Source organism: Pteropus vampyrus, unplaced genomic scaffold (genome assembly GCF_000151845.1).
Source record: "Pteropus vampyrus isolate Shadow unplaced genomic scaffold, Pvam_2.0 Scaffold95, whole genome shotgun sequence".
Taxonomy (NCBI): Eukaryota; Metazoa; Chordata; class Mammalia; order Chiroptera; family Pteropodidae; genus Pteropus; species Pteropus vampyrus.
In genome coordinates, this window is record NW_011888876.1 from 2,190,489 (window position 1) to 2,204,476 (window position 13,988).

At 46.2% G+C, this 13,988-nt stretch overlaps 1 protein-coding gene across 1 annotated transcript in view; it reads right to left on the reverse strand.

Moving 5' to 3' along the window:
* GARNL3 (GTPase activating Rap/RanGAP domain like 3) overlaps positions 1-13,988 on the reverse strand; it is a 125,734-nt gene that overhangs the window by 44,451 nt on the left and 67,295 nt on the right. Inside the window, exons 6-11 of the mRNA XM_011364347.2 lie at positions 13,394-13,458; positions 10,878-10,941; positions 8,867-8,893; positions 2,863-2,938; positions 2,234-2,332; positions 28-131 (exon numbers count right to left, since the gene is read on the reverse strand). Coding sequence (XP_011362649.2) covers positions 28-131; positions 2,234-2,332; positions 2,863-2,938; positions 8,867-8,893; positions 10,878-10,941; positions 13,394-13,458 — 435 coding nt within the window. The remainder of the gene's footprint in view (positions 1-27; positions 132-2,233; positions 2,333-2,862; positions 2,939-8,866; positions 8,894-10,877; positions 10,942-13,393; positions 13,459-13,988) is intronic.

A 13,988-nucleotide genomic window follows, 5' to 3' on the forward strand; every position in this document is an offset into this window, starting at 1 on the left:
TTCGAAGGTCTGTGTGTTCACACGTACCTGCTGTTTGTTCTCTTTGGAGTACGGCAACATGGTGGACACGTGAAACATGATCTCGTGCCCTTGGTACACGGTATACACCGAACGAATCCCTGTGGTATCATCTGTAAAACACAAGCATGCATTTTGCGGGTGCAGAGAATTCTGGGACTGGAAGGAAACAGTTTCTATGTGTGGATAGGGGGTGGGGGTGGAGCACATAGTCACTACAGCCCCAAAGCTCATTCTGGATTATCCATCTCAGGGGAAGCAGCACTAAGGATCCTGCGCAGGTGGGGAGACCTCTTCCTCCCCTTCCAAGCTCGCCTGCTGTCTGATGCACGCCTCGCCCCACGGCGGAGGAGGTCATGAGAAGTCTGGGCTGACAAAGAGAACATGCTTCAATTCCTTGCCATCTGGTTACTGCTGGTGTACAGGACAAAATTAACACAAGGTGACATGCAAATAACGATCATGTCCACAAAACAGAAGGAATATAACACTGGCAAAATGCTTTGGAGTCAGGCGGACCTGGATTCGAGTTCTCATTAGCTATGTTCCTTTAGACAAGTCATCTTTCTCTGTGCCTCAGTTCCTTAATTTGAAAAAGGAGATGAAAATCGTATCTAACTCTTTGGGATGTTTACCAGATTCTCCCTCTAAAGTGCTGAGCAGAGTGCCTGGCCATAGCAAGGGTTCAATGGATGGTGCTTTTGAAGGTAAGAGAGAGGCTGAGGGTTGGTGACGGGATGAATGCGTGTGCAGGCATTCCCGGATTCACCACGTGCACGTGGAGCTTGTCGGGGTGAGGCTGGGACCTGACACCTGGGGCCAAAAACTTCATCCCTGCACCTGCCAATTAAGTCGTCAAGGTGCAGTTCTCACAAATCGCCTAACCTTTCCGTCCTCAGAATCGGTGAACGGATGCCAACGTGGGCTGGCGGAGAGCTGAGGCTCCCAGAGGGGAGAGGTACCCGGATTTGAAGCCTGTCAAATTTAGGGCAAATGAGCCTTGCATCCCCCGCCCGGCTCACCTCAAAGACCGACCGTGAAGAGCAAATAAACCGACGGAAGTGAAGGCACAGGGAAAACCAGAAATGCTACACAATTGTGAGAGAGCGTCAGCGACTCCAAATCTAAACTCGTGATCTTACTTATCTCCACTCCTCAGACTCCTTCGCCCACACCGCTTCCCCTCGGGTGTTCCCAGTCTGAGCCACCACCCGCCCAGCTGCCAGGGGCAGAAACCCAGGTGTCCTCCGTCGTTCCTTTTTCCTCTTTATCCCCACGTTCGATCAGCCACAGGAGGTTCCTGCCAGTTTGACCGCTACAACCGCTCTTGAATCGGTCCTCTGTCCTCCCCGCCACTCCCAGGCGAGGCGATCATCATCTCCTGCTTGGACTGTGCCAACAGCCTCCTAACTACCAGCGGCCCCTTCTCCCCCCGGCGGCCAGCATGTTCTGCTCAGAGGTGCGATCCGATCCCGTCACGCCCCTACTTAAAACCCCTTAGTGACAGCGATTCCATTTAGAATAAGATCCAACATCATTAATATGATTTCAAAGTCCCTGTGGGATCACCTTCCCCCTTCCTCCAAGTCCCTCTGCTCCCGCTGGGCACAAACTAAGGTATTCTCTTAGTTTCTAGAACATATCATGCTCTTTCCTGCCTTGGAGGCTTCACACGCTTCTCTGCTTAGAATTCTCTTCTCCCTTCAAGATACTCAAATTATTCCCACTCATCACACCCTCTGGGAAGCCTCCTGGGTCTGAATCCCCAGATTAGTTAAAATGCCCCCATGGCACGCTGTACGTTTCCTTCTTACTTCATCCAAGTACTTAGTACTAAGCTATCTGATAAGTATCTGCTGAATGTCTGTGCGTCCACTGGACTGGAAGGCAGGGACCACGTTGGTTAATCCATCGCTGTATCGCCCGAGCCTCACACAGTCCTGGCATATGAAGATGCTCTACGCTCAGAATTCACGGGCAGACCATGACTTCTGCCACTCCTAGGGGCTGTGAGAGCTGACGTAGTCTGGCAAAGCTCAATGGAGCCACCACATGTGTCCAGGGGCCCCATGTCAGCCTGGGTGTGAATCTCCAATCCCCTCTAATCCTCTTAGTCCATCCCTTCCTCCATCTTGGGTACCACATTCAAATACAGATCGGGATAATGACAAAAGCGGTACAAACGACAACAGAACGAATCGAGAGGCCAGCTTACTTTTGGTGTCCAGACCTCCACGGTAGCCTGTCCAGCCCTTTAGAGTGATCGTGTCACCCAGGAGGTTTAAAAATTTTTGAAAAGCGTCACTTCCGATTTCTGTAGGGAGACGTAAAAGTGTGAAGAGAGTATGGTACCAACAAGTCCTCATTTTCTAACTATGCGCTGAAGTCGCTTGAAAGTTAGCGAGGCTCTGCAGATGTGTGTGGTGGGAGGGAGATTGAAGTCACGCTTCCTTTTTCCTGGAGCCCATGTAGGCGGGGCCACAATTCCCAGGAATCCAAGGAAAAGAAAACTACAAAATCAGACCAACCAACCTCGCCCCTGCCCGATGGGGGTCCCGGGTGTTTAGTATTGTAAAATGAAAATGTCACTACTGTTTTCATTAATAATCAACAGGAATTTAACATGAAAGGTGCTAAATAACAGGAACATGGCACTATCTTGTAATTGGGCGACATCTGCCCTACAACATTTACCCTGAAAATCTGCCCCAAGTTTCATAAAACTGCTGGCTATTTCTTTGTATTAAAGACTCCAAGGCAACTGGCAAGATCAGTTTAGATCGTTGAAAGTGTGGGGAAGCAGAGCGGGGTCTCCATCAGCGGAAGAGAGGTGAGGACACTCACCATTGCTGAACATCTCGTCATCAGTGAGCTGCCCGTCTTTGGCAAAAAGAACCCCGAACTTGAAATTCACAGAGCCCTTTGCGACAAGACAACAAAAGGTGGTGACTTTCATTTTATCATCAAAGCATGCACGGTTATGAGATGCGCTGGCCGTGAATATTTAGGAAAACTGCCAGGTGACCAGGATGGACACTAGGGGATTCCTCCCTCCCCTCCAGCTCAATTCGGACCCATATTAATAACAATCATTCCTTTATTTTTATAGATTGCCTCAGTTTACAGGTCAATCTCTACGCTTTTATGTGAGTTAGTTCATTTGTAATGTCGTTCGTTGCTAATGGCGCCTGCAGGATGCCAGGCCCACGCTTCTGCAGAACAGAGCTCAACATAAGTAGCTCATGGGACTCCCTGGACCGGCACCATCTTCCGATGACGCCAGTTGGCACACAGAGAGCTCAGTGTGATTCGAAACTCAACACGACACTCTGAGGCTGATACCTGTTGACTTTCAGAAACAGAAATGAAAACTGTAGGCAAGTTATTCTAAAAGCTCACCCTTCCACTCAATTCCTAAAGACATTTAAGCTCAGAAATTTACAAAACAGATATGGGGGGAAGGGAAGGCAATCAAGAATTAGCTAGTACAAATGGTCGGTCTGCTGTCTTCTACTTTAAACACTGAATTAAAATCGGATCCCATGGGAATAATAAATACCCAGTGCAAGGTAGTAGCTTCTGTAGAAGAAGGGGGAATGGGATCAGGAGCTCAACTGTATTTTTTGATATATATATTTTTCTAAGCCAGATACTGTGTTCACAGGTCTTCATTATATTATTCTCTATGGTTTTCTTTTTCTTTTTTTTGTATTCTTGAAGTATTTCATAATAATAATAATAAAATCTGAGATTGGAAGAGACTCAAACTTTGCAAGGCTGGTTGATCCACTACCACATGGAGGATTCCTGGTGGTCATTAAGACACAGACAAGGACAAAGGTGCTTTGCTTAGAGCATTGACCGGTGGGTCAGAGGTGGGGACAGGGCAGAATGCCAGGCTTCAGGACAGCTGGATCTGGCAGGATTAAGACTATGAAAATCTAAAGGTCTAAGGCTGTGCTTCCAAACGTGTCCCTGTCCCCAACACACCTGAGGGACAGATGCACACCCATCACGAACAGTGGTTTTTCTATATGGTGGTTTTCTATACAGAGTAAGGGGACACTCCCAGGCTGACCCTCCACCTGGAGCCCTTTCTACAGCCGGGACTTCTCCACATAGGTCTCAGCTCAAATGCCACCCTCCCCCAACTGTTATCCTCTGTTATAGCCCCTTGTTTATTTTCTTAGTAGCGCTCTGCAATTCTTTGATTAAACTTGAATATTTGTTTCCACCATTGAATACAAGTCCCATGAAGGAAGGATCATATGAGTCTTACTTTCCATGGAATCTCCAGGGCCCATCACAGTGCTGGCTATAAGGGACAGGATTAATAAATATTCATGGCGTAATCATGTGCAGAATAAATAAGGAACATAGCTGGTCAGATACAACTTATTTCAGAAGCTGCCTCCAAGCAATGACTTCTTTGTCTATTTTGGAAATGACAGCAATCACACGTCCCCAGGACTCCGGCACCTCTTCCATTCTCAGTGGTCCCTTAAAAGCGCCGATAGTAGTTTGGGGTCTGACAGGTGACCCTCTTAGGACAACAGTGTAGAGACTAAAACACTGGTTCTCAAACTTGGCCAGGCATCGGAATCCCCTGGAAAGCTTGTTAAAATAAAGGGGGCTGGGCTCTGTTCCCAGAGTTTCCAATTCAGTTGTACTGGGAGTGGGGGACCCAAGGGTCTGTATTTCTGACACACTCCCAGGTGATGCTGATGCTGTGGCCCAGGGACCCCGCTCTGAGAACCACTGGATGAGAGGAACAAACAGCAGAGTGTCAGGAGGCCCAGGATCAGGCCCGGCTGCGCTGCTGGCTCGCAAGCCAAGGGTAGAAAGAAGGTCCAGGTCTGTCATGGGGGCCATGAACCGTGAACTAACAGCCTGTGGAACCAGAGGGGCCCTAAGCCCCCCGAATCCGCACGTTCACGTTACAGACAGGACGCCTGAAGCCCAGGGAAGGCGAGACTCGCCCCAGGCTGGCACTGCGTGAATGGCAGGACCGAAGCTGCTCTTTCCAGCGCCATGGCACAGTCTTCCTAAGGTGGTTTTCAGTCGAGTGACGCTGAGAGTGACAAGCAGAAATGGGGCCCACTGCTGCCTGATCACTGGCCGAAGCTTTTCAAAGCTTTCGTGGGGCTGCTCTGTGATTGGCATCATGCTACCTGTCCCCTTGGCTGAGGACCCCTCCTGCTTCAGGTGGAGACCCCAGAAAGACCGGTGTTGCAAGGCCTCGTGAAGTACTTGAAATTTCTTACAGGGTGTCATTTAGGTAATTTCGTTTCTAGGACTTCCCAGATGACGTCGGACACTAACAGAGCTTCCACTTATCTCTAGAAATCAAGGTATCACTCGATACAATGGATAATATTTTGGAAGAAGACAGTTTTTAAGAGGGGCTGGTTTGATTTGGGGATGTCTAACCATCGCGGATCATGTTTTAACAAACCACTCGCCCTGACCTCATTAGTGCCTCATGAGGCTGGCTGCTGGAACTTGGGGGGCGGAGGAGGACCAGACCTGGGCCCTCTGAGGTGACCGACTGGTGGAGGGCATCCATGGGGACTGGTTTCCTTAAGTCCTGCTCAGACGCTCACTATAGAGATAAGCTCATATCTGTAATCCTTACTGATATGGGTCTTTTAATTTAATAAAGAAACCATCTGTCCTTTTTATTGAAATGATTTAAGGTGACATTTATGATCGCCTTATCACAAATTTTGTAACATGTATATGTTACTTTACAAAACTGGGATTAGATTTTGAATACTTAAACTGCACACAGAAAACAGCATCTTTATTTTTTTTTCCAAGATTGTTTAATTATTATCTAACATTTAAGCTCTAAATTTTGAGACAAAATTCAACATGATTATAAACCAATGTATACTCAGTCACATTCTTGGGAATTTATAGTATGCTAGGAATTCTATTTCTTCTGAGGAAAGTGAAGTATGAGGGTAAATTAAAGTCCTAATGATGCCAGAAGAATCTTTTGGGGTCAAGAAATGATGGCCTGACTCAAACTGGACACCCCTGGTTCCTCGTGACCCTGGTTTAGGCGGTGCCTCCATATTTCCGAGATCCACGTGTCCCCACACGTCTCTCAGCCGCTTCGTGTGTATCACACCTCGGAGCCACGTCCTCTCCTGGGGGTGCCTCTCTATGCAGTGAGCCAAACTCGGGTTTCAGGAGACAGACAATACTTTGCCAAACAGAAAGCCTTGCGGGAACATCGCTAGAGTTCTTTATTAACCTTTTCCCTGCCCATCTTTGCAGCTGATCGCTAATCACTATGATTGGGCAGAGTTGGGATAAATGCTCCCGGCTGAGAAGTTGGAGGCATTAAATAGCAGAGCCCTGGCCTCACGGCTCTCAGGCCGGGTCTGAAAGATGGTGGCCACTGCTCATATCTCCTCAGAGACACTGGGGTAAAAATATTCGTTATGTTGTACACGAGTTATATTGTAAGGAGGACTCTTGTTGCTTCAAGCAAATATCCCGTTGGTAAGAAAATAAAATTGAGAATCAAGAGATCAGCTACTTATTTTTCAAAAATTTGGAGATCCCAAAAAAACATGAGAGGACATGCACCAAACGGTTTACCAGGGTTCTCTGAGGGAGGGTGGAGGAGGCAAAGTGGGAGGGGCTTTCGCACTGTCCATTGATAGATTACTGGATTGTTCGTTTGCCACCACGGGCGTGGGCAAGCAAGCACTCTGTGGGTGCTCCATAAATCTCTATAAATTAACGAGTAGAGTGATTTTGAGGCATAAACACGATACATGGTATAATTCTAGTTTTACATAAAATATAAAACTGATAGCAAAACGTGATACTACACTAATACTAGTTTTCCCTGTGATCGTAGGTGACGTTTTCCTTTTATGTTCTGTGCATTTCTGTGTTTTTCAAATGTTTACCAGAAATGTGTATTACTTTTATTCTTTGCCTCTTACAAATTACACATGGAGTTCATGATTTCTTTAGCAACAAGCATGATTCACACATGGATAATATACAGATGAAAATGTAGATGTCTCCCTTTGCCCGCTCCCTGCTGCATCCCAGCCTACACCTCCACTGCCCGGCCCGCAGAATCTCCCGCCAACGCTCCAGGGTACAGCTGTTCAGCTCCCACCGCCACGTTCAGGAATCAGCTGAGACGTCACTGCCTCAGAGAAACCGTCCCCATTTGCTCATTCTAGAAAACCTTACTCTGTTTCATTTACCTCATTATACTCTCTTCAGATCTCATGGGGCTATCGATGTTTATGTTTGTTGGTTTACCTCTTTAGTTTGTCTTACCCACCATGAAGAAGGGACCCTGTCTTGTTCATTAGTGTGTCCCCAATGCCTCAAACAGTACATGGCACACACACAGTAAGAGCTCAATATTTGTTGAATGAATGAATGAATGAATGAACAAATGAATATACGTATCAATCTTTGCTTCTTTTTTCCAATAAACATTATGTCATGGAAATCTTTCCAAGCCAGTAAATAAAGGTCCACCTCATTCTTTTTAATGGCATCATAATAGCTCATAATCCATTCAATCAATACAGAATTCACTTAGTCCACCAACAAATATTTACTCTGTGCTCTCTATCTGCACCGTTTCAGGATGTGGGGTTACAGCGGGGGACAAAACCGAGCGAGTCCCCGTTCTCGTGGGACCTACCGTCTAGTGGGGGCGACAGATAAATAAATAAATGAACGAAGACACATGCGCTAAGAAGGGAAGCAGAGCCGTGCAGGAGCGGGTGAGAGGCATATGCCATTTTAGCGTCATCGGCGAAGGCCTCTCTGAGCAGATACCCTAATCGGCTAAGAGTGTGACCCATGAGGACATCCGGGGAAGAGCATCCCGGCGTTGGGAACAGTAGGCTCTTGCTGAGAAGGTGGAGTAAGTCTCAGTCGATAGGGACAGGATGGAGAGTAGCGTGAGCCGGGTCACGCAGGCCCCAGCAGGCCACGATAGGGACGCTGGGCTTTACTTTGAGAGGGATGGGAAGCCGCTGGCGTTTTGAGCCTAGGGACGACCTGATTCGACAGGTTTTAAAAGGACCATGTGGACACCGTAGGAAAACGAGAACAGAAGGCAAGAGCGGAAGCAGGGAGAAGAGTCAGAGACACTGCAGAGTCCGAGCGTGAGGTGATGGGCTGGTGCCAACGAACTGGCACGGTCGTGGCGGAAGCACTGAGAAATGTTTGATTTAGGGGTGTAGTCTGAAGAAGGGTCAACAGGATGTACTGATGGATGAGATAGGGGGTATGAAAGAAAAAGACGTGTTAAGGATTTTTCCAAATTTGGCCTGAGCAACTGGATGAGTGATATTTACTGAGAAGCACAGTATCTACAAACCAGCCTCTATTTACTCAACGCCTATTTATAATATTTTGGATACGTCCCTGTGTTAGTTATGTACTTAGAAAACCCAATACATTTTTTAAGTGAGGCAACGGGGACTAGAAACACACAAATAAATATGACATCCCGTCAACGGAGTGTGTAATAAAGTGCAAACGCCTTGTCTTTAATTTAAGGAAAATCAAAACCTCATTACCCTGATCATGAGATTAAAATGTGAATATTTCTAAGCCAGATTTAAGTAGCTTGATGGCTTTTACCTCTTTATAACTAGCTGCACAGACAATTCTGAAATATACCTTGAGAAACCAGTCAGTAACGTCTTTCAGTGATAATAGACTCACACTGTGCAAATCCAGGCAGGGGTTTGACTGAAGGAAAAGGTTGTTTTCATGGAGAAGGGAGAAGCACATTTACAAACATGGAGGCAGAGCACAGCAGGGACTGAGAGCTCATAAAATTACTCACCTCTTGTTCTTCCAGAACCAGCAAGTCCTATCAAATAAAGTTTGAAAAGTTATGTCCATGTTTTGACCTTCTGTGAAAGCCAAGCTTCAGTTTACTGAAGTTTACACTACTTCCTCCCTGCCCCCCGCCCCGCCCCCAAAGTGCTTTTAAAATTCAAATTTAGCGCTATGGATTTTTATAAAAGACCTGGTCATTTTGGAAAGTCATGTGATACCACCACTATCTAAAAACAAAGATGGGGCACAGCAGTGGGAAGAAACACACGGACACCTAGATTTCTCTATCCATTTAAAGCTAGCTTATCACACATTGCTTCTGGAAAGATTTTGGCCAAGAAAAATGTTGCTACAGTAAAGTAGTCAGAAACAGAGATTTAACGTTTTTAAATAGCATCAGCCACCTTCCCACTTGGCGGAGAGACGCCTTCTTTATAACAATTGGCTTACTTTACTTTTTGGGTCCAGTGATTTAGAAGAACTCTTTCCCTTCTACCTAAAGCCTGTTAGAGAAATCTCCAGAAATCTGATTGACAGCTGTCAAACTACTGCTGCTCAGTTGCACACTCACGTGCACACACACACACACACGCACACACACAGAGGATGAGGAAGGCTCATGAATAGTTCTTTGTTAAGGGAGTCAAAATGTGAATGTGAGAAAAGCATGAAGTGCCTTTTGTTATGATACAAATAGGGACAAGGTCGTCCCCTTTTATGGGAGAGAGAAAGCAGGTAAGGATGGCTGAGCGGAGATGAGCTCAGCTGAGGGGGTCTGCTCAGCTGCACGATGCAGAAAGAAGCACCAGAGTGGGCGCCGTGGGTTTTGGGGCCTTGTGTCTGGGGGTCTCATCCAGGCTGCAAGAAGAATTAAGAATAACCCGTACAAATGATGTAATAAAGGCACACTGGTACCGGCCTATTTATGATTCTAATCTGTCTTTAAGTTTGCTATAAAAATTACTTCTGAGCACAGCATGGCTTAAAGCGGCTTGAAGTTTAACCTCACTCATTTCTGCCTCAGTTCCTTTTGGAGTGTAGACAGGCTACCTGTGATATTTTAAAAATTCAATTAAAACGAAAGATAAGGGAATTCACCCAGCTCGGGGGTAAGCTGAGAGTCAACAGCTTTATGCTAAAAGCTTATTGTATTTTAAAGGTGTACAGGAATGAGCAGGAACAAGCTCATCCTTCCATCCTTCCATCCGTCCTCTTCACACTGTTTACTTCCCCCAAGGCAGATTCAAGCGTGAGGCCTCTCCGCGAGAGCCTCTGCGGCACCCCCGCCCTTCCAGATGGAATCCCAGCCCGTCACCCCGGCCTCTTCCCTGTCACCCAGCCTTGGCACGCCCAGCTCCTAGGAGCTCCCTGACACACAGCTGGCACACTACTAGTGACGGCCATGTTCACATGTTTCAAGGGGAGGATTTCAAGGCAAATTGGTTAGTTCGGTAGACATTTTTCCGATGGACCATTACCTATGCCTCAGGGTTTTTTTCTTCCCAGTGTAGACTGTTTTCCCTTAACCATAAGTTCAAAGAAAACAGGATGACAGTCTGGACACCCTCCGTCCTCTCTGGGACCCAGCACAGCGTTCTATGTGAATTGGATCTCAAAAAGCACATTTTGCATTTTACTGATTTCAGAAAATCTCTCATTCCACATCATTCTATATCGCTCAGTAAAAGGATTGGCTTTTAAGCCCATGAGATCTTTCTGAGCACAAACCCTTTGGGTTCATGGATCGGGGATCATATAGCTCAGCGGTTCTTAGTTGTGGCTGGGCCTCAGAATCACTCCCGGAACTTCTGAAAAACCCAGGTTCCCAGCTGCTCCCTCAGAGCTACCATATCAGAATCTCAGGTGTGAGGTTCCCTATGCGGACGTTTTCAAAGCTTCACAGGTGATTCTGGTGGGGATCGTAGGCTAGGAACCACTGATGACCTGTCGACCTGTCGTCCCAATCTAACACTGCGATCACATTTATACAATTACAAACCAGAAAGTTCTGTTACCTTTTGTATCTCAGGATGAAAAATCTCCCTGGGGCCTTTCTCAAATTTGTCCAGATTCATGGCACTGCAACACAATGGACAGAATGAGTGAGCCACAGTGCGGTGGAACCTTAAATAACGTGGAGTAATCTCAGTTCTTTAGAGCAGCGGTCCCCAACCTTTTCAGCACCAGGGACTGGTGCTCCTGTGAGAATCTAATGCCTGATGATCTGAGGCAGAACTGAGGCGGTGATGCTAGTGCTGGGGAGCGGCTGCAGATACAGACGAAGCTTCGCTCGCCGCCAACCGCTCACTTCCTGCTGTGTGGCCCAGTTCCTAACAGGCCACGGACCAGGACCGGTACCGGTCCGTGACCCAGGGGTTGGGGATCCCTGCTTTAGAGAAGCTAAATAGTATCTCCTAGTAAATCATGGAAGGGCCTGGCCCACAGGAGATAAAAACCCAACAAAGGAGGAGCAGTGAATAGACATATAAATATATGACAGAAACCAAATACTGTACTGTACTTAACCTGTATAACTGTCCCCCAATGACACTTACATAATAAGGGAGGAAAGGAGGAATCGAGAACGTCTGTTTCAGAAAATCTTGACTAATTTTCATGATCTTACTTTTATTTACTCAAAAAGTGATTCGTTGACATTTACACAGCGATTAATGATAAAATGAAACGTAATCGAGGCCACCCGCTATATCTTTCTTCCTCTGGCAGTTGCTCTGCCACTTGGGGCAAAAGACCATCTTTAACAGAGTTGTTCTTTTATGTTTTACTCTGGACGAGCAGCATTAACTTCTTCTAGCCTAAGTCCCCCTAGAAGTAGCACAAGAAAATTGAACTAGATGATCTCTAAGGCCCTTTCCAGCCAGGATTCCTGTATTTGTAAGTGAAAGGTAAAAACACTAGCTAATGTTTATAAAGTACTTACTTATTCCAGGCACCCTGCTAAATGCTTTCATCTCATTTAGTTTCTATGAGGCAAGTACTATTTTATGCCCATTTTAAAGATGAGGAAATTGAGGCTCAGTCTATGATAACAGCTTGTTAAGTAGCAGAGCCAAGATTTGAACTCGGGCTTATCTGGCTCCATAATATTGATATTTTAATTTCTTTTTAAGTTTTCAAGTTCGTGATTGTAACAAATGAAGATAAACTCTTTTCTTCAATTGGCAGCAACTGTAAAAGTTTTAATTTTTCACAACTTTCAAAACGTTTTCTTGCTGAAGCGTGCTCTGGCTAGGAGTGGTGGGCTGAGAAGCGAGGGCCCTATTCATATAACTAAATGAAATTAGAACTAAATGAAATCCCTTGTCTTTCGAGGCAAGTTAAGATTTAGAAGCAGCAAGATATGTCTGCGCTCAGCAAAAGTGTTAACCTTGTCGCTGATGCTTTCTTCATTTGGGCTTCAGACCACTCAGAAGAAAAACCTGAAGCCCTAGAGCGGAGAGGGGAAAGTCTGCAATTTGGAGACCAAATCAAGCTTAAAAATGAGATACGAAATTTTTACCTTCTTAATTTCGGTGCCCTTTCATTGGCCAGATGCCATTCTGGCTGAGAGAGTCAACTTTGACACTCTAAGGGACACTATGGCAAGTATGAGCTGCACTGGGAACACGGCAGACACCACCCCCACTGGCACCTAGCTGCAGCTGAACAGAGAGTAAGTCACCAGGGCACGGAATAAGCTCTCGTAGTCACACCATATGTCATTAGTGGTTAACAGCCCGCGCCCCAGAGTCACGCGAACCTAGGTTTAAATCCCAACTCTGTGGGTTCACAAGCTGTGAGATCTTTGTCACTCTCTGAGGTGCCGAGTCCTCCTGTGTGGAGTGAAGATAATCGTAGATCCACTCTGTGGGGCTGGTTTAAAGAGGATGCTGGTAAAGCCTTTAGCACCGCGCCTGACAAACAGAAGCAACTGTTGGTATGATGTACCGTCTTAGCTGGGGACAACGTGGTGGCAGTCCTTAGCGGAGGCGGCCAGCCAGCAGGGGAGAGAGATGAAAGGGAGTGGGAAAAGTGGGGGCACGAGAGGCAGCTGAACACGGGGCGGCTGGATGTCCCATTCATTTAACTCTCTGTCTGGTGAAGAATAAGCACATTATTCCCCGAGAAGCATTTGCTGACATGAAAGTTTCCATTTCAAAGCGGAAACATGAAAGGGAAAATATTTCCTGATTTTCTTTACAAAACCAAAGTGTCTGCTTGCATGCAAGAAAAAAGGAAGCAGACAGCTAATGCAGCGTGGAGATGCTCAGGATGAACCGGACTTGGACTCGGGCCTCAGTCTACCACGTACTGCTGTGTGGCCTTGGCTTTCTCCCCGAGCCTCCACTTCCTCATCCATAAAATGGGGATAATGACTGTACCTGCCTTTTACGGCTGCTGTGAAGATTACATGAGCATGTTGAGTGCTTAGCAATATATCTGGTTGAAGAAAACAGAAAACTAACAGAATGACCACAGGAAAAAAATGATAAAGGCCCCTGGTGTGGGGTTTTCATTTGTTAGTACTCACCTTAAGATGGACTTCGCAGACAGAGTTTTGGTGGGGCTGTAGGGAAGGCATATTTTCTGGGTTCCCTGGAAGTCAAAACACCAAACCAGTGAGAAGTCTGGTAATTTCTATCTCTGAAAGAGCCTTACCTGGCTATTAAAAAAAAAAAACAACAACAACGAACAAAAAAACATGCCTAGTCTTTCTCATTTTTCTTCAAGGGGCATATATAGGAATAAACACATTCTGTCTTGGCAAAAAAATCTTGGTTCAGTCTCGACAGCATCTTCCACTATGCTCCCGGGACTCTTCGATGTACAGGCTGACAGGTCCTCAGTGCCTTAGTTATTGGGCTGAGAAGAGCCATCTGAACCAGATGAGAAGGGCGTTTGGTCTCTGAGCCAAGAGCCAGATCAGTCTGGAAGATCCTGAGGAAACAGTCTACATATGTTCAGTGGGACCCAAACGTGACAGCTCCAAGTCAAAGACTGAACTAGAAATCACCTGACTCTTTCAGAGAGGTCTGCATAACGTGTACTTCTATAGTTTTCTGTTTTCTTATTTAAAGTCCATTTCCTCCTCTCTAAACTGTGACTAATTCACAGAAAGTACTCAA